This window comes from Arvicola amphibius, chromosome 4 (genome assembly GCF_903992535.2).
Source record: "Arvicola amphibius chromosome 4, mArvAmp1.2, whole genome shotgun sequence".
NCBI lineage: Eukaryota > Metazoa > Chordata > Mammalia > Rodentia > Cricetidae > Arvicola > Arvicola amphibius.
Genome location: NC_052050.1, coordinates 1175178 through 1196217, shown reverse-complemented (window position 1 = coordinate 1196217; position 21040 = coordinate 1175178). Strand labels below are relative to the sequence as shown.

Sequence of the window (21040 nt, the reverse complement as noted above, 5' to 3'; positions counted from 1 at the left end):
GTGCCACCATGCCAAGCTTGTGAGCTTTTAGAATGCATATGCCCATACATTTGGGCACTTGGTTCTTTTTCCTCGTAGCTCAGATGTATTGAGAATCACAGGGAAAACCAGGCCTGGGGTAGCTGACAGTTCCTATAGTGGGAACTGAGCGATGAGACCCCTCCCTGTGCTGGGTGAAGCTCTGACGATTCCTTCTGACCACACAGGTAGCACTGAGGGTCCTGTTCCCTGACCGCTACATTCTGCAGGGCTTTTTCCGCCCTAGTGAGACAGGTGAGTACCTGCGGTGACCTGTGGAGGGTCACTGTGCCCGCTGGGTGGCTGCAGGCTGCCGACCTCGTCCATTCAAGTGGCGATCCTGACCCAGGTCAGGACTTGGCTGGTTCTTCACAGTCCTTGGTCCTGTCCCCAGAGCTCATGACCCTGAGTGTTTTGGATGTGACTAGGTAGGAATTCTCTCAGAAGAAAGCGTCAAAGCCACCAGAGTTGATGGTCTGCGTTACAGCAGGGAGGATGGAGTAGTTCTAGGCCTGAGCCCTGGAAGAGCTCAGCTGGAGGAGTTGGGTGCTTAAGAGGCACTGGGGGTGCTCTGGGCTTGGCTGGGCATGGCTGTCAGTAGGCAGCCATCCTGGAAGCAGTCTGTGCTATAGTCTCCATCCAGACTGACCAGTCATTGAATCCCCACATCTAAGGAGGTGCCAGGGATGGCCATGGGGCTGATGTCTCTAGGTTTCCAGCAGGACCTTGGCAGTGAGTGTTGGAAGAGTCTGCTGATGCTCCCCTTTCTCCACAGTGGGGGACCTGCGAGACTTTGTCAGGAGCCACCTGGGGAATCCCGAGCTCTCCTTTTACCTGTGTGAGTCTCTGCCCCTCATCCTGCCTCTGCTCCACCTGGCACCGACCCTCTTTTTAGTTTGCCAGGTGTGACCTCCTCTCTGGGCTGGGACTTGTCTGGCTGCCCAGCCCTGTGGTCCCTTTCAGGGAGTGTCAGTGCCCAGCTCCCCAGCTTGGCCTCTTTCCCAGTCCCACCCTGTGGCTCAGGCTGCAAGGGAGACGGTGGATCCAGGAGCATAGCGGCCACCAGGGTGGTGAGGACCCCTTGAGCAGCAGAGGTGGGGGGATGGCCCTGAGGTGTGGGGCCGGTGTCCTGAAAGACAGAACCTCTCTCCACAGTCATCGCTCCTCCCAAAATGGTCCTGGATGACCACACGCTGACTCTCTTTCAGGTACAACTGCCTCACAAGGGTGCTGCTGGGGCTGGCTGTGCTGGGAGGGCAGGGCGCCATGCTGCGGTTGGGTTGGGAAGGAGCGCCCTGGCAGGCCCTGTGGGTGGGTAATAAAGCCTTTTAGAGCCGGTAAATTCAGAGGGAGCAGTGAGCCTCTGAAGTTGTTTCTGACAGGGCTTTCCAACCTCCTCCGCTTCCTGCCTGGCCCCGGGGTGGGGATGGGCCTGCCCAGCTCGCTGCCCTGCTGTCCTGGCCTCTGGCTGCTGTGTGACACCCGCCTCCTAGCATCTGAGTGAGGAAGGGGCTTGGCAGCTTGGTCCTGGAGTGGTACAGAGAGGAGGGCTGGGGTCCCTGGCTGCTGTTGGCCCTTATCTCTGCCATCACCTCCTGGGTTCAACCTTTTCCCCAGGACCCCTGCTGATCTCTGGTAGGAATACCATGGGTAGCCCCAGGCTTTTCCTTGGGGCCTCAGAAGGTCCAGAGAGCCCCAGGCAGAGAGGCTACTTGACCCTGTGCCCCACAGAGCCAGGAGGGATGAATGCCTTGTCCTTCGCCCCTGGGAGAGCAGCTGGGGCCTCCCTAGCCCCTCTGGCCTAATGGTTTTCTTTTCAAAGTCTTCAGATATTTTAATTAACAACAGAGGCGCCTGAAGGCCTCTACAAAGGTCTGGGTTGGGGGTGACAGACTCCACTGGCTGCCTAGAGCTGCCACCCTTGGGGTGAAATGGGGCTGGGAGCGAGCAGGCCAGCACGCTGGAAGTTCACCAAGGGCTGTTGAGGGAAGAAGTGGAGCCACATGGCTTTGGAGTAGCGGAAAGTAGGGAGGTACCCAGAGTGGGCCTATGACCCTGTGATTCCCTTCTTGGCTTATGAACCTCCAGGCGCCGGCCCTCTTCCTTCATCTCTGCCCCTCCCAGCCTCCCTGGCCAGCCTGTTGATAAACATTGAATCTGGAAGACTTGGGATCGAGGGCCAGTGCCCAGCCCCCTCCCCCAGCCAGGATTTGCACGCACCCCCCAAAGCCCCAGGGTGCCTCTCATCCGCCTCTGCCTGATTCCCGGTGACACTGCCCTGCTCCTAGCAGCCGCTTCCTTTCATCTGTCAGCTCTGTCTGGAGCCACAGGGCCTCCCAAGGGGTGGCATCCCTGCCGCTCCGCTCCGGTAGGTGAGCAGGCATCATCCCTGGAAGCTGCAGCTGGGCTGGGCTCTGCTGCTCAGGGGTCCATGCAGGCAGTGCCACTGACTCAGGAGAGCAAGTGGGGGCAGGGAGGACTAAGACCTCAAAAAGGTGGGAGCAGAGCCCTGTTTGCCCTGTAAACTTGCTGGGCCTGAGCCCTGGTCCCCTGCTTTGCCTCAGTCCACCTTCTTGCTCAAGGCTTTGTGGTGTTTTGTTGATGCCACAGGGAGGGAAGTCAGGCAAAGCAGGAAAAGCCTAGAGACCCTGTGCCCAGTCCCACATAGCCTGCTATACTTTCTGTAGCTTGGAGAGGTCTTGCCTTTCTTGCCCTCTGGTGTATTCTGGGACCTGCTGGTCATTTGCCACCCCCATCTCCCCCGGTCCCTCCCCAGCTCTAAGTAGTCCTGGGAATCTAGGGGAGGATTGTAGCTTGAAACTTGTAGTCAGGTGGTCAAGTCTGTCCACTGCTTTTCTGTGTGTGTCTGTGCTGGGGTGGAGAGAATGGGTCAAAGCCTGGGGTCCTGGCCAGTGTTAAGTTCCAGTGTGGGGCAGAGTGGCCCATGGTGGGCTGTGGAGTGAGCAGAGGGTGGAATCCCATTTGTTGGTCGGGATGGTCTTCTGTCCACTTGTCCCTTGTTCCATTGGGACCCCAGAAACCCAATCAAATGGGCAAGGGTTTTAGTTTTGGGCAGGCACTGAAGGGTGACAGAGAGGATGAGTTCACCCAGGAGCTGGTCCTAGGGGCCTAGAGGGCCCCCTTGTGGGAGAGAACTCTCTCCCCATGCTCTCCTGAACTCCTGCCCCAGGCTGGAGGGCATCCTGTCTTCAAGTTCAGGGAGGGAGAGGAGCGGCAAGCCAGGCCCTGGACTCTGTGCTGCTGACAGAGCCAAGCAGTGCCCAGAGGACTCCTCAGGCCTGCAGCTGAGTCTGCTGAGACCCCAGCCAGGGATTTCCCTGTCTCCTGTCACTGGGACACGCGCCACTCTTCCTCGGAAGAAGACCTTACCAACAGGCTGTCCCACTGTTCCCTCCCTTGAACAGGCTTGATTCTGGCCATAGCTGGTGTGTAGCCAGGCAGCTTGAGAATGAGGAACCCTGAAGAGTGGTAGCCTTGCCCTTCTACAGGATTGTTTGGTCCTGGGGAGAAAGAGGAAGATAGCAGCCTTGCTTTTGGTTATGAACCAAAGTGATGGCTGTTCCTATGGTCCTGAAGAGGACAGATGCTCCCACAGTGCCACAGGGGACCAGCTGCAGGGGGAGGTCAGCAAGTCCACTACTGCCCTCACTTCTCCCTCAGCTGGGGCTGGGTAGAGCCAGAGCCCACAGCTGGCCTTTCCTCTCTCGATGTTCTGGGTTCTGCCTGGCCCTCTTTGAGCTTCCTAAGCATTTCCAGGTAAGGGTCCAGTCTTGGAGCTGCCACATGGCAGCTGCCTCCTCAGTTACTTCCAAGGGAGCCCCCTTGATTGGTGCCAGAGGACAGATGAGATCTTGTGGATGTTGCCAGTCAGGCTCCCAGAAGTGCTTACATGCCTGTGAACCCTGCTCAGTTATTGGCAGCAAGAACAGAAGGTGCCCCTGGAGACAGCTAGCCATTCTGGGCTGAGAAAGGCCCCAGCACTGTCCTCCCCATGCCCCCTGCTTGGATCCCTGGCTTCCTTCTGGCGCCTGTCCAGGGGCACTAGGGCAGCCCCCCGCCCACCCCACAGGCCTCCTCTCACGAGGCTTTGATCGCAGACCTCACAATTGCGTTTCAAAGCCTTCACCGCCCTTGTTTGTGTCCCTCTGCTGCCGCTGCAGGCTGAGGTTTCAGCGTTCCTAGGCCTGGCCTTTGAAGCTTGCTCTTATTAATCTTTTAACATCCCCCCCCCGAACCCCACCCACCCCGCCCACCCCTCCAGCCTGTGGCACTCACAGGAGCCTGAAGCCGCATGGAAAGAATGCCCTCAGCCTGCAGCTGCAGCCCCTTCCCAAGTCCTGCCAGGCTCCTGGCTGCCCTGAGTCTTTGGCCACGTCAGCCAGCCCCAGCCGCGCCCCCCACCCCCTCTCCCCTCCCCCCTCCCCCAAGGCACAGAGACTGAAAAAGAGGAAAACATTCTGGTGTGTGATACTTGGACCTCCTGGGCCCCTACAACTCTGGGCTGTGCTGTCACATACCCTGTTAAAGAGGGCTCAGAGCCTCGTGTCCAAGGCTGTCAAAGGAAGCAACCCTATCCACTTCTCACTCCCACACCACACCTGTGCCCAAGAAAGCAGGGCCAGTCCCTGGTTAGAAACCCCATATCTTCCACCCCCCTTTGGTAGATGTGGGTTAGAAGGCTTTGATCCCAGGCATTCAGTTGCATTTTCAAAGCACTAACTATCCTTGTTTGGGAGGAATAGGAGGAGCTTGTGCTGGTCCTGGCTCCAGCTTCCTGCTTAGTCCAGTGGTGACAACCCTGCCTGGGCCAGTGTCCCTCACAAGGAAGCATCTCTCAGCTCATGGCTTCTCTAAAGCAGCTTGATTTTGGGAGCCAGCCCTTGCCTCATGCCTGGACCTGTTCCCTAGGGCACTCCTGTCTCTCAGTGCCTCTGGGTACATTCCTAACTATAGAGATGCTCCAATCCATAGCCCCCCGACTCTTATTTTGGGGGGCATAAGTGGGATGAGTTGTATGTCGTGGGGCAGGTCTTTCCCACTTCGGTGTCAGGCTGGTTGGGCAGACCTGCACTCAACAGCTCTGTCTCCTCTGACCGCCTTGCCAAGGTGTACCCGAGTCTTAGGCTCAGTGCACCGTGGGCTTCCAGAGTGACATAGGAGGTGTGGTGCTGCAGCGGGGCAGGGGAGCATGGAGGAGCCACAGTCACACTAGTGAGAAGTGGTCCACGAGGGTAGAGCGCTAGAGGAAGGGATGGGATCGTCTTTGGGAGACCCGAGCCTGCTGAACACTGCTGGTCTGGCCCTCTGAGCCCTCCCTGCTCCCTGCATTCCTTAGGCAAACCTCTTCCCTGCTGCCCTTGTGCACTTTGGAGCTGAAGAACCAACAGGTGAGTGAGGCTTCACCTCTGACCCCTGCCAACAGGGCTCACCCAGAATCCCAGCTTCCCTGGTGTCCAGATCAAGATTCCTTAGAAAGCATTCACTCTGAGGTCCTTGTGGGCTTGGGCATCTGCAGGCCAGTCCCCACCTCCCTGGGGCACCTGCCTAGCCACACCCCACTTGCAGTGCGTGGGTGGAGGTGCAGGTCTCACCTGACTGAGGGTGGCTCTGGCCTTGAAGGTCTCTACCTGGAACCCGGACTGCTAGAACACACCGTCTCCCCATCTGCGGCTGATGTGCTGGTGGCCAGGTAAGCTCCTAAGGGGTTGGGGGCCCCCACCACGGCTGTGCCCACCACCTACCCTTGGCCTCTCACCCCTAGGTGTATGGCCCGGGCCACCGGGTCCCCACCTCTGCTGCCAGCCCCTGACCCTGTGTCCCTGGAGTCCGAACCAATCGCTGAGGAGGGGGCATTGGGGCCCCCGGAGCCCATTCAAGGGGCAGCCCAGCCTGTGAGGAGAAGCCTAGGCAAAGTGCCCAAGTGGCTGAAGCTGCCAGGTGCCTGCCTGTCCTGTACTGACTGGGTAGGAGGGTGGCTGGGCAGTAGCCCAGGAGCAAGTGCTCACTCTGGTGTTTGTATCACAGCCGGCAAGAGGTGAGAGCTACCAGCCCAGAGAGGTCCATCATCAGCCACAAGACCCCACCCCACCCACCCCGAGCAGGAATAAAGACTCGCGCTTCTCTCAAGGCTCTCCGATTTTCTTTTCTGCAGAAAGGGCCCTCAGGCCACCATCCAGCTCAGTCTCATTCAATGCTACCCAAAGGACCCCTGGGAATTTGGCTGGACCACAGGGTGTTTCTATTTTAAAAAGCTGAGGTATCTCTGAAGGGCTTGAGAAGGCCAGAACCCTGGGTAGGCCAGCTTCCTCTTCATTTATATCTGACCTCATTAGCTCCTTTACTGAATGGACCTAAGCGTAGGAGGAAGCCTCCTTGGCAAATTATCTACAACCTGGGGCCATTCCAAGCTTCTGGCATACAGCCATAGAGGAAGCAGGCACTTAACCACAAAGCTACCTTTGGCTGTGCCTGGCCTGAGGTATTCTGGTAGCCTTTTCCTGTATGCCTTCAGTGGGACTGCAAGTCCAGTTCCAGCACGTAAGCTGGTAGGAGCTGTGTCCACTAGCCTGCCAGAAACCTACTGTGTGCGGGCATGGGGATGTGGGAGCTGCAGGCATTTAGAGCAGCTCTATCCACCCAGCTAAATCCAGTCTGACCATGGCTTTCAGAGGTTGCCCTCAAGTCTGTCTAGGCCCTTTGAGAATAGTCATGGTCCCTTGGTATTATACACCTTTCCTACTTGTCCTCCTGTCCCCACCTCTCACTGATACCATGGTTCTACCACTGGCACTACCTCTGGGCCTCCTAACTCCTGGGTGCTGCACGGTGTCCCCACACTGGACTGACTGGGGCACTATGTGTCGGGGTTAGCAAGACGCCCTGCGTGTCTCCTGAGAACTGGCCTGCTAGAGCCGGATCAGAGGGCTCAAGCCTGGATTGGGCTTCCAAGTCAGCCTCTCAGCTGCACCTCTCTGAGGGTGTGGCCTATCCCTTACCTAGACCCAGACTGCAGTGGGCAGGGCTAAAGGAGAGCCTTTCTGCAGCTGAGCATGGCCACAGCAGGCCCAAGCAGCAGATCTCCTGGTCCACTCACCTGGTTCTGCTGCCCCTGGTGAACTGGTGAACCGGTGAACCGTTACTGGTTCACAGAGACATTCTTGGACTGCACTGCCTACTAGTGGCAGCTGCTGTGGCAGGAGTGAGCTAGCCACATGTGTGCAGGCTCTTGTTTTAGGCAGCGTGTGCACACATGCTGTTTGTCATCCTGTTCTTTCTGAGTGTTCTGCATTTGTCCCACTGAGACGGATGGAAGGGAGCTTGGGGCTCAGGCTTTGAAGCAACTAGACTGGGTGATTAATGGCGACAAGAAGGCCAAGCCTCGGAGAGCTGGTGTTGATTTATTGATGTTGCTTTGTAAGAACAAATTTACAGCTCAGGGAGGCATCCTGGGGGTGGGGGTCCGGTGGTTAAAAGCCACACGGCAGCTCTGATGGAGGAGGGGCAAGAAGACAACACCGCCAGCCTTTGTTTATAATGAGTGGGGGTGGTGGAGGTGGGTGGCTGTGGGCAGGCTGCCCACCTTCCCTGCACCTGTCTCACACGGACCCCCAGAGGCGACAGCTGGGGGGGTAACAGCTCCTGGTGTCCTCCCGTTCTCTGGGGAACTGGGTGTAGGTGCTGACGGGACTTCGCCCTAGACTTTGTGGCCACAGGCCAACCCCTAGAAGTCCAGGAGCAGCTGAGGGAGCACCTTCTCCAGCTGATCCACATCCACGATGTCCAGGTCCTCTGCCTGGGCCTGCTGCACTCCACGGACAGCGGCTTCTACCACAAAGATCTTCAGGAACTCCGCCATGAGCATCAGTGCGTCCCCACTGACTGGAGGGAAAGGGCAGGTTGTGGGGCAGACAGCCTTCCTCTCCTCCCCGCCCCACATTCCTCCCCACCCCACTGGCGCCCCAAACCTTTCGTCTTGCCATCCCTGAAGTGCAGGTGCAGTACTCTGCTCACCAGCTCCTGGAAGAAGGACAGGGAGTCAGTGCCATTCCCAACAGGTCCCCCAAGTACCAGCTCTGGGTGGAGCATGGTTGTAACTTCCAGCTAGAACACTGCCATCCTAGGTTGAGGGAATGAGGCCGGCTGTGCTTTGAGGGGAGGTTGTCATAGGGGTTGTCAAGAAGGGCTTAAGACACTTGCCTATAGGGACGGGAGCACAAGAGATTGGGGAAAGTCTGGTAACATCATTGCCATTCCTAGATTCCTAGGAGCTGAGGGACAAAGCTGCACCTTCACTGCTGGGAGGTGAACCTCCATCAGCCCCCCCCCCCGGGGGGGAGCACATGCTCCTGAAGTGGGCCCTGGCAGCGTTGAGGAACGCTGACCCTTTGGCAGTCTATCAACATAACCTAGCTTGGATTACTCCTGCACAGACACACAGGCACACACACCACGCTTAGCACGTCAGAGCCGGGCTGTGGCTAGAGGGGTGGGTGACTGGACAGACATCCGAGAACACTTAAGCTTAAGAAAGTTGGCAAGAAGTTGGAAGTCATTTCTAGTTGTAAATGAAGACACTTAGAGACTGGGCCTGATGGGGGAAGCTTTGCTACCCATCTTTTAAGAGGTGGAACCTAGTTAGGCTTCCTAGAGGAGAGAAAAACTGGGGCACTGACCCGGTACACTCACTCTGTGGTTCCCGTTCCTGTTTCGTGAGATTTCCCCTTATAATAAATAAAAGTATAATGTTTTATCCTTTAGCTAGCCTGGTTATTTCCCATATCAAGCTAATTTCTACAGGTCTGTAATGGTGCAATATGAGTATTAGCGGTGGTGGCCGAAGGTAGGCCAAGCTTCAGGGATGGTTTGAGACCCTGAAATGTGTGCGATGAGGGTGAGAATCCAGAGGTTTAAGAATTCAATGGGAACCGGGCGGTGGTGGCGCACGCCTTTAATCCCAGCACTCAGCACTTGGGAGGCAGAAGCAGGCGGATCTCTGTGAGTTCGAGGCCAGACTGGTCTATAGAGCGAGCTCCAGGATAGCCAGGGCTGTTACACAGAGAGACACTGTCTCGAAATTCAGTGGGGACACCGAAAGTGAGACATGAAGAGCCCCTGAGAATCTGCAGTTTGTGAAGCCATCAGACCGCTCAAGTTTACCTAGTGAAGAGCAGAATGGGAAAAAAGGCTGGCAGCGGAAGACGCCTACCCAGGACCCTAGAAGTGGGTGACCTACAGAGCAAGGTGAATTTGGATTCACGAGCATCAGTCCTGTGGAGGCCACGATACCCATTTGCTGCCGAGGGGCACAGGTGGGAATGGACATAGTGAGTCTGAGGCACAGGTGAACTGGTCAGGAGGGACCATGAGCAATCACGTGAGAGCAGCGCCACCTGCTGGTCCCCTGCACACTACCAGAGAGGTACCAGACAAGGCTCCACGGAATGTCACTGGACTTAGCTCGGCGGGCCAGTCAATGGACGGGCGGACGTAGCTGCCGGAGGGTAGGATTAGGGAGAATCCCGTGGCACACAAGCTCGTTAGTGGTCCAGAAGGCCACAGTCAGGGACACAGGTCCCTCCCTCCCTGTCACTCTCTCCTCGGACAGCCCACTTAGCGTAGTCCAATGAATGTCCACAACTCCGATTCTGGCCAAAGCCTCCGAAACTCTGCAAGTACTGAACGGAGCGTGGAAGCCAGGAAGTCTGCACAGGGCGCGCACCGGCCTGAACAAAGCCGACCCCTGACCGCAGCACTCATGGGACGGAACACCTCGCTTCAGTTTCCCCCGGCAGATGGGCGATTCCTTGCACATCTGCTTGTCACTGAGAAATGACGCCGGCCCACGCACCCGCATCGGCCGTGCTGAAAAGGCTCTATGATTCCTCCCGGGAAGACCCCTTGTCACCAGCCTGGATCTACGGACCAGCTCGGTCCAGCCGCAGAGCGCGCCCCGGGGTGCCCGACCCCCACCAAGGGCAAGGGGACACGGCGCTAAGGCTGACTTCGAGTCTGCACAGTGTCACTCGGGGATCCGCAACGCCCAAAAAGCCTCACCTTCGGGAAGCCGCTCATTTCCTCCATAGCCACAGTCTCAGTGCGCGCTCTCCGGAACCCTCCCACATCCCAACCAATGAACGTGGAGCGCATCCGTGAAGTCCCGCCTCCAAGCCCAGAAGCCAATCATCTTCTCCGCACCTCCTGCGTTCCCAACCAATGAGTCGGAGCGCCCTGCTTCGGCTCCCGTGGCTGGAGACCCAGAACAGCCCCGCCCTTCGCTCTCATTGGTCTACTGAGAGCACCTCTTCCGCAATGCCTCATGGGAGTTGTAGTTCCCATCTCCTTCCCGGAGCCCCACTCTCTTCCTGGATACTGAGGCGCGCGGGACCGCGTCCAGAGCACAGCATCAGCAGCCTGAGGCCACGTCGCGAGGGCGGGCTAGGGGCCGCAGGGCCAGATCAGGGTACGTGCAACGCGCCTACCTGCTCTTCTAGGCCAGTGTGCTCCGCGCTCCGTCTCTCCCTATCACCGAACCCCTTCCTCGAGCCGTTCGCCATTCTGACCTCCACTCTGTTCCACATTTCTAGGCCTTTCCCTTATAGGGCCAGCTCAGCTCAGCGCCCCTGTGTACACCCTCTAGGGAAAGGGGCTCCCAGTCATCGGCCTAGCAAGCTTACGCGCAGCCTGTGTTTAGGGGCATGCTTGCAAGGCCCTGCCAGCGTTCGGGAACATGGAGGAGTTCCGGCGCTCCTACAGCCGCCTGTGCAAGGAGAGTGGGGCTGAGCCCCAGGAGGCTGTCCTGCAGCAACTGCACCAGCTTCCGCGGGGCCGACTGGACCTGGCCACTCAGAGCCTGACGGTGGACACCTGCAGGGCCCTGGGCAAGCTGCTGCATGACGAGTCGCTGTTGAAGGAACTTGTCCTCAGCGACTGCATGCTGAGCGAGGAAGGTGAGGCCGGTGGCCTCGGAACAGCCCTCGAAACTTCCGAGTGGGGTTCAAGCCCTTCGCCTCCAGGCTAGTCTAAGGACCGACGTCCCTGTTGTGTTTGACCTGGGTAGCTGTTAGCTGGGAAGCCAGTGCTTTCCCTGTCCCCTCCCCTTCCTCCCTCCACGCCCCTTTGTTTTCTCCTCTTTGTGTACTTTAGCACTTTTTTCTAAAACCTGGGAGCAGAAGTCAATGTCACTGTAATGGCTCCAGCTTTCACAGTTCCCCATCCTGGCTCAAGAAAGGTCTCGTTTGTCAAGCTAAATGTTTCTAACATGGCCTTACAACAAATGGGGTAACTCATTCCTACTGTGAACTCAAAACCTGGGTGCCACCAGGACAGATGTCCCTCTTCTGTTTCTGGGTAGCAGCCCTCTCTTCCAACTGCCTTTACGCAGGATCCACACTGCTGTTCCAAGGGCTGTGTGCCAACACCACTGTGCAGCGTCTGGACTTAAAGGTGAGCAGGCCTGCATCCTGGGCAGTGGAAAGAGACAGACCCAGGGGCCTGGGGTCTTGACAGCCGCTAGAGACTGTCTGTAAGAGCTCCCAATACCCAGGGTCGTAGGACTGCTCTCTGAGGACCCCGTGTGTTGGGCGTGCTTTAAAGGCAGAGTGGTGCTTTGAGCATGCTCTACATACCCTGGTCTCAACAGAGTTCACGCAAATTCCAAGGCACTGGGTGCTATGATGCCGCTACTGTCAGGGAAACTAGGATCTGGTAGCCGTGCCTTTGCCCAGAGCTGCCTCCTAGCTTTCTGCTCTGCCTGAGTCTGTGGGTAGTGAGAATGACTGGCTAGGGTGTTCCTTTCCTAGGGCAACAACCTCCGAGCTGCGGGAGCCGGGGCTCTGGGAAAGGTTCTCCGACAGAACAAGTCCATTCAGAGGTAGGACCACATCCAGGCCTCGCCTGTACGTCACCGCTTCCTCTCTGCGTGGCTCAGGGTTGGCCCCAGAGGATACAGTCCTGCAACCAGCTCACTTGGTCTTCACCCAATGGGTGGATAGTAAGCCTGCTAACTCTCACCTGCTACACGCCCTGGACCCCGTGGGACAAGTGTTCGGTTGAGCCGAGAACCTGTGTCCATCTTTCCCGTAGTCTCACCCTAGAGTGGAACAACCTTGGCATGTGGGACGATGCCTTTGCTACCTTCTGTGGGGGCCTAGCAGCCAACAGCACCCTGCGGCAACTAGACCTCCGGAACAACCAGATCAGTCACAAGGGGGCAGAGGAACTGGCCTTGGCCCTGAAGGGAAACACCACTCTCCAGCAGCTGGGTGAGGTCTCCTGAATTCTGCCGTAGCCCCGTGAGACCTGGGTACACTGGGCTGTCTGAAGTCACACCCTTTCCCTCTGCTCCTGGCTGTGTTGGCAGTCACAGGCAGTAAAGCACAAAGGGAGCATACTGGGCTGGGCCAGGACCTCCCATCCAACCGAGTGACAACAGGTTTCCTTCCAGACCTGCGCTGGAATAACATCGGTCTCCTGGGGGGCCGGGCCCTGGTGAACTGTCTCCCCAGCAACAGAACCCTGTGGAGGCTGGACCTGGCTGGGAACAACATCCCTGGCGACGTCCTGAGAGCTGTGGGTATGGACGCTCAGGGCTGCTAGCTTTTTACAAGCTGGAGCAAGGCATGAAGCCCCAAACAGAAGCCCATCCACCATGGAAGGGTGTGGCTCAGGGATCATGACATGGAGGCCCAGGGTATGAGAAGCTGGCCTAGGTCAAGGGGGAGGCAGCTGAAGACAGACAGCTTGCTTGGTGCTTACAACAGGCTTCTCTCGTAACGCTCACACATCTTAGCACCTCTGTGGTCAAGGGATGCCAGTTTCACAGGCAAGAAGCTAAAGCCCTGCGGCTTAAAGCCTTGCTCTGACAGCCATCAGGTGGCCTGAGCCCTAGCTAGGGAGGCTTCTTTGTGGCTTCCCCCAGCTTCTCCTGAGTTTGTGTCTGTGCTGTGTGTAGAGTGGACGTGAGTGGGGACATCAGAACTCACTGCCATATGCCCAGGAACCCCGAGTGCTTATAGGTGATACCTTGGCCTCAGGCTCTGCAGTTTACCACGTGGTACCCAACGTCTGAGCTTTCAGGACTGGAGTCATGGGTCCCAGACTTTTCCGTACTCCCTGCTGCCCTTGCCTGACCCTTCTGTGTTCCCAGTGTCTTCTTGTTCCCAGCCCTGTATCTGTGTGGCCATAGTCCTTATAATTGCTTTCTGTTTGCTCTTCTTGTGTATGTCAAAGACAGTCTTGCTATGTAGCCCAGGCTGGCTTTGACCTCATAATCCCCCTGCCTCAGGTGCCTAAGTTTAGGGATCACTGGCATACAGTACCACATTGGGCTTATAATGCTGTCAGTCTTGCGAGAAGATAGTACCTGTCCCTTAAAGTCATACACCCCTTGACCTCCGATGGGGAAGCCAGATACTCCAGGCAGTGCCCACCTATTGAGGTAGTACAGCATCTTCCCCATATGTACAAAAGACCTCCTGTCCCAAGGTCCTGCATCACCCAGTCTTGTCCTCAACTGAAACGCTTAACCCAGGTGCCCTGGATGGGGCTGTCTGATTGTTTGTGGAGATGTTGTCTTCTCTAGGGTGACAAGGGCAGTACAGGACTGAGTTGGCCATTGCCCCTAATGTCGAACCCGGTGGATAACGTGGCTCTTTCTGACAGAGCAAGCCATGGACCACAACCAGAACCGGCTCACTGCCTTTCGGGAAAACAAAGCCCGCACCAACATCCTCAGCAAGGAGGTTCAACACCTCCAGGAAGAGAAGTCCAAGCAGGTGAGCAGAGGGCCCTCATTAGCCCTGGGCTCTGCCCAGCCTGGCAGCACGCCTCTCCTTTGCTCCAGGCCTCTGAGCCAAGGCAACCCGGGGCTAAGGTGGCCTCCTGGCCCCGCTTCCTGTGTGCCGACTTCACCTCAGAGCAGCGGGCAGACAGGGAGGTCTAGCCTCCAGGCCTCTCTCTGTCAGTCAGCCCACCCTTCTTTTGAAAGAGACAGTGAATCTCAGTCCTTTGCAGCCTGACTCTGTGGATGGGAGCCTGCACTTCAGTCCCTGACTGGCGTAGGTTCTGCTTCTAATGCTGTCTTGACTGACTTTGCCTCCAGTTTCTGGATCTGATGGAGACGATTGATAAGCAACGAGACGAGATGGCCAGGAACAGCAGGTGAGTGAGCTGGGGTACCTGTGACTCAGTACCTGGCTTCTGACTGGACCGTGACCTAGCTAACCTGAGCCCTGTTACAAGGCTGAAAACAAGGTCATTGCTCCCATCCGAGCAAGGTTGCTGGCGATTAGTGGCAGCTGTGGAGTGCTTGGCTCCGACCTGGTGCACTGGGGGATGCTATAGACTGTGCAGAGATCGAGAGCTGCTGCCAAGGCTGGGGGAAAAGCCAGGGACTCTGGGGTTTGGCTTTCCCAGCACCACTGCTTTGCCCACAGGGCATCGGCAGCACGAATTGGGCAGCTTCAGGAAGCCCTCAACGAGAGACAATCCATCATCAATGCCCTCAAAGCCAAGTAAGGAGAGGAACCTTCAGACACCTTAAAGACTTATCACCGTGCCAAGACGGGAGAGAAGGGGACAAATGCTTCCTGGGGTTTGAGTGGGAACAGAAGACCTCTGTCAAGCAGGTGACACTCTTGACTGAGCTGGACTGGGGCCCGTCTTCCTCTCTGTAGGCTGCAGATGACAGAGGCTGCGCTGGCTCTGTCAGAGCAGAAGGCCCAGGACCTGGGGGAACTGCTGACCACAGCGGAACAGGAACGACAGAGCCTGTTGCAGAGGCAGGAGAAGGAGCGTAAGCTGGAACATCAGGTAGGAGCTGGGCTGTGTGGACTAGTAGGCGGGCGGAAGTACCTGGCAACAGCCCAACTGGGGGCATCTGTTGCCTCACCCTTCTCAGGAAGCTGCAGATCGGGAATCTAAGCTCCTCAGGGACCTGTCTGCCGCCAATGAGAAGAACCTGCTGCTTAGAAGCCAGGTATGGAGGGTGTGGGGTTGAGAGGGTATGGCCAAACGGGGATAGCGCCAGCCACCCAAAGAGCCTAGGGTGGTGTTGCGGGGCTGGGAGACACTTCCGCTAGTGTCGCCTGTTTCCCAGGTGGATGAGCTGGAGCGGAAGGTAAAGTCTCAGCAGGAGCAGCTGTTCCTGACCAGGCAGGAGCTGACTAACACATCAGCTGAGCTGAAGATCCGTGCTATTCAGGCTGAAGGTAGGCATGGACAGGCTTGGCACTAAGGGCACAGGGAGCTCCCGGGACAAAGTTCCCCTTCCCCCCCGGGAAGACTCATCACACTCTTTCCCATTGGGCCTCCAGAGCGCTTGGATGCAGAGAAGCGGAGAGCCAAACAGAATATGGAAGACTTGGAGAAGCTGCACTCGAAGGAGGTGCTGTCTTATGGATTCCCCTGGCTCTGCTGTTTCTACTTGGGGCTTGCAGACCAGCCCCGTGTGGTGCAACATCCCCAGTGCATGTCCCTGGCCGGTGAACCCTGAGTTGATAATGCCAGAGTTGCAGGCAACAGTATCCACACAGTTCAGGGAGCTGTGGGCTTCCTTGCTGGATGTCCTCCTCCAGAGCAGAGCCTCTGTCTTTGGTGCCCGCCAGGACACTCAAGTCAGGCCTTTGAGAAACGATGCCTACTCTCCAGGGCAGAGATCCCATGGGGTGAGGGCTAGGGGAGCCTGAGTTTGCTGGCCTCTCACCTCCCACGGTTGGACAGGTGAATCACATGACCCGTCACCTGGAGGAGAGCGAGAGGACCATGCAGGAGAGGATACAGAGACTAGAGGCGTTACGGCTGTCCCTCGAAGAGGTGAGACCACATGAGCCCTGGGTTGAGTGCGGGGTGAGAGCCATAGTCTCAGGACCCTGGGGCACCCTAAGTCTCAGCCTCTTTAGGTCTCACCATGGGGACCCACCCATCCCCAAAAGGTCAGAAACTAGAAATGACATTTTAGCCTCTTTGGCAGTAAAAGCCCTGCTCGTTGAGCAAGGAACAGCTGTTGGTTCTGAGGCTATTTATGGAGGAGTTCTCCCAGCCTGGTTGCCCAGTAGCCTGGAAGGAGCCCTCCTGAGTCAAATGGGCAGCGTGTTTTCAAGACGGGCTAGTGGTTTCTATCCGCCACGCAGGAGCTGAGTCGCTCGAAGGCAGCTGTGCTCACTGAGCGTGGCCAAGCCGAGGAGGAGCTCATCAAAGCCAGGAACCAAGCCCGCTTGGAGGAGGTGAGCTTCGGCCCCAAGTATGTAGGGGCCAGTGGTAACACCTTGCAAAGGAGTCTGGTTGAAGTGGCTAAGACCGGGGCTGTGGCCTCAGGACTAGAGCTCAAGAGATCCCAGCAGCCAGCAGGACTGTGGTGCTTCCTGTACTGCCCGGGTAAGAGGAAGGCTAGAGATGATAGCGCTGGCCTGAGATGCCCAGCAAGAGATGCTACTGGATGCAGGACAAGTGTAGTGGCTGATAACTTGTGTGAAGCCATGAAGTCCTCTCTTCAGTCCTTGCAGAGGGGTGGAGGTTAGTCCCCACGCAGACTGTGTGTCCCTCCGGTTTTGAGCTCAGACTGGGAGCCCTTCATGGGCAGCAGCCATATCCCCTGTCCACAGCAACAGCGCCTCGCTCATCTGGAGGAGAAGATTCGGCTCCTGGCACAGGCAAGGGACGAGGCTCAGGGTACCTGCCTGCAGCAGAAGCAGATGGTAGCTGAGTCTCAGGCACGGGCCAGCCAGCTGAACCTGCAAATGGAGGGGCAGCAGCGGCGCCTGGATGAGCTGCAACAGGTAGCGTAGGCTCAGGGAACACAGACTCCAGGGGTTCATCTCCGGGCTGTGGGCTCACCTTCCCCAACCCCATCCCAGGAGCTGAGCAACAAGGACCAAGAGAAGGTGGCTGAGGTGACCAGGGTCAGAGTGGAGCTGCAGGAGCAGATGGGCCGTCTGCAGGCTGACCTGGTGGCCCAGGAGGCGCTGAGGGAGAAGGTGGCCGCCCTGGAACGGCAGCTGAAAGGTTATCACATATCCACCTGACAGCTGAGCTTGGCCCTGGGATGGGGTGGGGGGTCCCCCCTCGAGATGTACCCCTTCCATCCTGCACCCCCAGACAGGGTTTCTCTGTGTAACCCAGGCTGTCCCGGAACTCACTCCTGTGGATCACGCTGGCCTCCAACTCAGAGATCCGCCCACCTCTGCTGGGGTTAAAGGTGTGGGGACACCCTGCAAGGCACCCACCCGCTCCTTACTGAGCCTCTCGCTTGCAGTGGTCGGGAGTGAACACCGGGAGGCGCTGCTGGACAGAGAGCATGAGAATGCCTCTCTCCGAGAAAAGCTACGGCTCAAAGAGGCAGAGATCGCACGCATCCGGGATGAAGAGGCCCAGAGGGCAAGCTTCCTGCAAAATGCTGTCCTGGCTTACGTGCAAGGGTCTCCCCTGAGAGCCCTGAGTCCCCCGAAGTGAAGGGAGGCCGGGAGGCCCGGAGCGAGTGCAAAAATGCTGCATCCCATTCTCAAAGGCAGGCCTGGGGTTCAGAAGCCTTAGCTGCAGTGTCAGGGTGGGGTTCTGCCATCACCGGTGCTCACGGGCACACTTGCCCATCCAAGGGAGTTCACCCGCAGCTCACTGCTAGCATAGGCGAGACGAAGTGCGCAGGAACGCTCTCAGACGACCCAATCCCAGAATCACAAACCAGAACAGTACTATGGTAGGAGGGAACAGAAGCCCCCACGGCAGGGTGGAAATACAGGACTTTTGTACTTGGTGACACATTCGCGTCCAGTTCCTTTCTCCTTCACCCGCTGCCCCAGCCGCGTGAATGAACCTTCCCGGGTGGTACTCCGTTGCCCCAATTGCTACCAGGCAACTAGGAAAGGCCACCTCTGTACTGGGTCTGTAGACAGGAGGGTTTCTCAGCTGCAGGGTGGGCTGGTGTCTCTGGGAAGCATTGGGCTCGGCTGCCCTGCACGTCTATTTCGGTGGCATCACCAACCTGAGCCGCGTTGTACCACATCCTCGTTCCTGGGTGTGGACCCTCAGTCTAAGCCTTCGGGGTTCAAGGACTGGCTAGGGCTCCGCCCCCACCGCAGCTCGCCCCTTGCCCCGCCCCGCCTGCGCACACTCGGCTGTCTTCGCACCCGACACTCGGCGGCGCTCGGCTGTCTCCGGCCGCTCGCTCGGCGTTCGGGTCCGCGGCCGCTGCGGCGCCGGGCATTTCTCCGCAGCTCGGCTCGCGGCCGCGCCCGCCGCCGCCCGGCCCCGCGCCCATGCAGGCCATCAAGTGTGTGGTGGTCGGCGATGGGTGAGTGCGCTGTCCCGAGCCACAGGGGCGGAGGGGCTGGTAGGCGGCTACGGGGTGAGGTGAGGCGGGGCGGGGCAGACAGACGCGGGGGTCCTGGCTAGGCGGTTCCGCCGCGCCCCCACCATAGCCTGGCCGCGTGCGTCCAGGGGTCGATGGGGTGGGGTCAAGCGCAAGCTGTCCACCTTCCTCTTAGCCCGGGCACACCTGATGCTACCCGGCCTCCACCCCGGTGCTCACAGTGGGTGGGGCCGGGCCTCACCTGCGCTGATTCCTGGGTGGCTCCACCCTCGCGCCAGCCACCCAAGGTGCTGGGAGCTCTGACGCCCCTGTGCGTTGCGGCGCGCCCGATCCAGGATTGTGAGCCCTTGCAGCCGCGCCCACTGCTGTGCTCCCAGGGAGGCTAGCCTGCTCTGGTCAGTTTCTATCAGTCCCAGGTGGCTGCTTATCTGCAGGGCTATCATCTACTCACCCGACCCCAGTCACCCAAACTAACCTCCTGCCCTGCGGGAGCTGGCTGCCCTTGCGGGGAGGAAAGGGGCGGAGGCTCGGCCCTGGAGCCACGTGGGCTGAACCTCTTTCCACAGTGCCGTGGGGAAGACTTGCTTGCTGATCAGCTACACGACCAACGCCTTCCCGGGAGAGTATATCCCCACAGTGTGAGTGCATGGCGGTGGGAGGTAGCTGGAGCTGGCCACTAGAGGCCAGTCGCACATGTATGGGATCTCCCCTAGGCTCCAGGTCTTGTTCAGGTGACCCTAGTTTTGGGTGTCTATGGAGAGGCTGAGGCGCTGGCCAGAGTTTGGGTTGTGTGGGCTTCAGAACTCGAGCCTGCTGGCTGGGCGCCAGGAGCCCGGCATCCCTGCCCAGCCTAGCCTTTCCTCTGCAGTTTCGACAACTATTCAGCCAACGTGATGGTGGATGGGAAGCCGGTCAACCTGGGTCTGTGGGACACCGCTGGCCAGGAAGACTACGATAGGCTTCGGCCACTCTCCTACCCTCAAACCGTAGGTGGCAAGAGGGCTGAGCTGGGTGGTTCCTGGATGGGGAGGAGACACATACTGCTTGGACACCCTTTGGTCAGTTCTGTCTGTTCCTCCCTCTGAAGGATGTCTTTCTGATCTGCTTCTCCCTGGTGAGCCCGGCCTCCTTTGAGAACGTCCGTGCCAAGGTAGGGTGGGCCAAGGGGTCCTAGCAGAAGGCACACCCCTACTGAGCAGGGGTCTCTGCCGGTGATCTTTTCTGCTGAGGGAGACACCGAAGGTGTCAGGGTGGACACCTCACAACTGGCCATGGGTGCTAACTGAAAAGCTGTGGGCAGTCTCCGGCCTCCCTGGATGGGTACCTTTGTTCACTGCCAAACCCAAGAAACTCCTAGTTGCCTTGTGATACAGGGAGGACCCCGTGTGTCAGGGAGAAAAAGCCTCAGGTGCTGGGACCCACTTTGGGCAGAGTAGGGGCCCTCCCCACCAGGCATAAGGGTCTCTGAAGCCTGTGACAGGGTCAGAACCTCTGTCCCCACAGTGGTACCCGGAGGTGCGGCACCACTGCCCCCACACACCCATCCTTCTGGTGGGCACGAAGCTGGACCTCCGTGACGACAAGGACACCATTGAGCGGCTGCGGGACAAGAAGCTGGCGCCCATCACCTACCCACAAGGCCTGGCCATGGCCCGAGAGATCGGTGAGTAAGCGCGGGGGGCACAGATTGGGGGTGGCCCTGCCTGTGCTGCTCCCCCATCTACAGCTACCCCCTCTGCTGGCCCCTTTCTTGCTATCTGACCTCCTCCCAATGTTCCTAGGTTCTGTCAAATACCTGGAGTGCTCAGCCCTGACCCAGAGAGGTCTGAAGACAGTGTTTGACGAGGCCATCCGGGCAGTACTCTGCCCTCCTCCAGTGAAAAAGCCAGGCAAGAAGTGCACTGTCTTCTAGAACCCTGTCTGGCCAGCCTGGCTGAGGAACCCTCGGGTTGAGCTGTCTGGTGTCCCTAAGTCTGCTGTGGGAAGTGGTGTGGGTGGGGAGGGGGAGCATGGGGACAAGGCTGGGGTGATGGGGTCCTGTCCCCTATGCCTCCTTTTTCTGGGATATAGCACCAGTCTTCCCTGGTTCCTATGGGAGGCCAGGAGGGAGCAGGGTCTCCCTCAGGGCTGCAGGGGTGGGTCCAGGGGAGCCCCAGGATGGGCTTCCCTGGAGGGGAGGGTGGGGTGGGTTTTGTTCATCATGTCCCAGGAAAGGGCGGCCCCTTCTTATTTTATACAATAAACATTCACCACCTGCTCTGTCTCACCTTCCGCTGTGCCTTCCACCGTGGTACCTGCCCTAGCTTTTCCCTGAGGGCAGAGGAGTCCAACATCCTAGAGGTACTACGTTTCCAAAGGAAGCTCTGGGGTTTACACACCCTTGGTGAGGGGAAAGACACCACACAGGTCAATGCAGGGGTGGGTACACTTAGCCGTGTACAGATGTCCTCTGTGTGCAATCCTGGGGCCTGGTGGGACCCTAGGGGACAATGCTTCAGCAGCTCTCTCAGAGCTGAGGGGAACAGTCTGTAAAAAGGATGAAGCCTGGCCTCTGTAAGCCTAGTGGGCCCATCTCTGCCGGTATGAGATGCTCACAGGTTGCTGAATTGGAGGGAGGGCAGCCCATGAGGCTGAAGAAATTTCCTTGGAGCAGACTTGAGACCAGAGGATGCCCTGCAGGGATGCGCTCTCCTTGCAGGG

At 58.2% G+C, this 21040-nt stretch overlaps 4 protein-coding genes across 9 annotated transcripts in view; 3 read left to right on the top strand and 1 right to left on the bottom strand.

The window, feature by feature from the left end:
- Positions 1 to 6165, top strand: part of Aspscr1 (ASPSCR1 tether for SLC2A4, UBX domain containing) — a 38799-nt gene extending 32634 nt beyond the window's left edge. For all 3 annotated transcript variants that reach the window (XM_038325928.1, XM_038325930.1, XM_038325929.1), the window contains exons 10-16: positions 207 to 273; positions 794 to 856; positions 1174 to 1226; positions 5375 to 5426; positions 5659 to 5728; positions 5801 to 5976; positions 6064 to 6165. In XM_038325928.1, coding sequence (XP_038181856.1) covers positions 207 to 273; positions 794 to 856; positions 1174 to 1226; positions 5375 to 5426; positions 5659 to 5728; positions 5801 to 5976; positions 6064 to 6077 — 495 coding nt within the window. In that variant the 3' untranslated portion in view covers positions 6078 to 6165. The remainder of the gene's footprint in view (positions 1 to 206; positions 274 to 793; positions 857 to 1173; positions 1227 to 5374; positions 5427 to 5658; positions 5729 to 5800; positions 5977 to 6063) is intronic.
- A 1252-nt stretch (positions 6166 to 7417) lies between these two features.
- On the bottom strand, positions 7418 to 11111 carry Cenpx (centromere protein X). Of its 2 annotated transcripts, none has more exons than XM_038326500.2 (3): positions 10518 to 11111; positions 8004 to 8055; positions 7418 to 7917 (listed from the first exon to the last, which is right to left on the bottom strand). In XM_038326500.2, exons 1-3 carry the CDS (start codon positions 10614 to 10616, stop codon positions 7760 to 7762), a joined length of 309 nt encoding a protein of 102 aa, XP_038182428.1. In that variant the 5' UTR covers positions 10617 to 11111; the 3' UTR covers positions 7418 to 7759. The 2 variants fall into 2 exon arrangements, with proteins under 2 accessions (XP_038182428.1, XP_038182429.1); XM_038326501.2 differs by lacking the exon at positions 10518 to 11111 and adding an exon at positions 10093 to 10186.
- Positions 10366 to 17790, top strand: Lrrc45 (leucine rich repeat containing 45). Of its 2 annotated transcripts, XM_038326495.2 has the most exons (18): positions 10366 to 10498; positions 10623 to 10985; positions 11420 to 11481; positions 11838 to 11908; positions 12121 to 12299; positions 12482 to 12610; positions 13699 to 13811; positions 14138 to 14196; positions 14472 to 14549; positions 14712 to 14847; positions 14936 to 15013; positions 15134 to 15245; positions 15351 to 15421; positions 15757 to 15849; positions 16167 to 16259; positions 16638 to 16811; positions 16890 to 17037; positions 17288 to 17790. In XM_038326495.2, exons 2-18 carry the CDS (start codon positions 10766 to 10768, stop codon positions 17482 to 17484), a joined length of 2013 nt encoding a protein of 670 aa, XP_038182423.1. In that variant the 5' UTR covers positions 10366 to 10498; positions 10623 to 10765; the 3' UTR covers positions 17485 to 17790. The 2 variants fall into 2 exon arrangements, with proteins under 2 accessions (XP_038182423.1, XP_038182425.1); XM_038326497.1 differs by lacking the exons at positions 10366 to 10498; positions 10623 to 10985 and adding an exon at positions 11204 to 11316.
- A 129-nt stretch (positions 17791 to 17919) lies between these two features.
- On the top strand, positions 17920 to 20353 carry Rac3 (Rac family small GTPase 3). Of its 2 annotated transcripts, none has more exons than XM_038326498.1 (6): positions 17920 to 18322; positions 18907 to 18978; positions 19209 to 19326; positions 19428 to 19490; positions 19844 to 20003; positions 20122 to 20353. In XM_038326498.1, exons 1-6 carry the CDS (start codon positions 18288 to 18290, stop codon positions 20250 to 20252), a joined length of 579 nt encoding a protein of 192 aa, XP_038182426.1. In that variant the 5' UTR covers positions 17920 to 18287; the 3' UTR covers positions 20253 to 20353. The 2 variants fall into 2 exon arrangements, with proteins under 2 accessions (XP_038182426.1, XP_038182427.1); XM_038326499.1 differs by having other exon boundaries at positions 19844 to 20007.
- The last annotated feature ends 687 nt before the right edge of the window (positions 20354 to 21040 follow it).

Excerpts from the sequence above, each read along its gene's own strand:
- Cenpx (XM_038326500.2), bottom strand. The coding sequence starts at position 10,616 with ATGTGGAACAGAGTGGAGGTCAGAATGGCGAACGGCTCGAGGAAGGGG. Across the intron at positions 8,056-10,517 it reads ACACTGGCCTAGAAGAGCAG|GAGCTGGTGAGCAGAGTACT; the intron begins GTAGGCGCGTTG and ends TCCTTCTTCCAG. Across the intron at positions 7,918-8,003 it reads CAGGGATGGCAAGACGAAAG|TCAGTGGGGACGCACTGATG; the intron begins GTTTGGGGCGCC and ends CTTTCCCTCCAG.
- Lrrc45 (XM_038326495.2), top strand. The coding sequence starts at position 10,766 with ATGGAGGAGTTCCGGCGCTCCTACAGCCGCCTGTGCAAGGAGAGTGGG. Across the intron at positions 11,482-11,837 it reads TGCAGCGTCTGGACTTAAAG|GGCAACAACCTCCGAGCTGC; the intron begins GTGAGCAGGCCT and ends TTCCTTTCCTAG. Across the intron at positions 15,422-15,756 it reads AGAAGCTGCACTCGAAGGAG|GTGAATCACATGACCCGTCA; the intron begins GTGCTGTCTTAT and ends ACGGTTGGACAG.
- Rac3 (XM_038326498.1), top strand. The coding sequence starts at position 18,288 with ATGCAGGCCATCAAGTGTGTGGTGGTCGGCGATGG. Across the intron at positions 18,323-18,906 it reads TGTGTGGTGGTCGGCGATGG|TGCCGTGGGGAAGACTTGCT; the intron begins GTGAGTGCGCTG and ends CTCTTTCCACAG. Across the intron at positions 19,327-19,427 it reads CACTCTCCTACCCTCAAACC|GATGTCTTTCTGATCTGCTT; the intron begins GTAGGTGGCAAG and ends CTCCCTCTGAAG.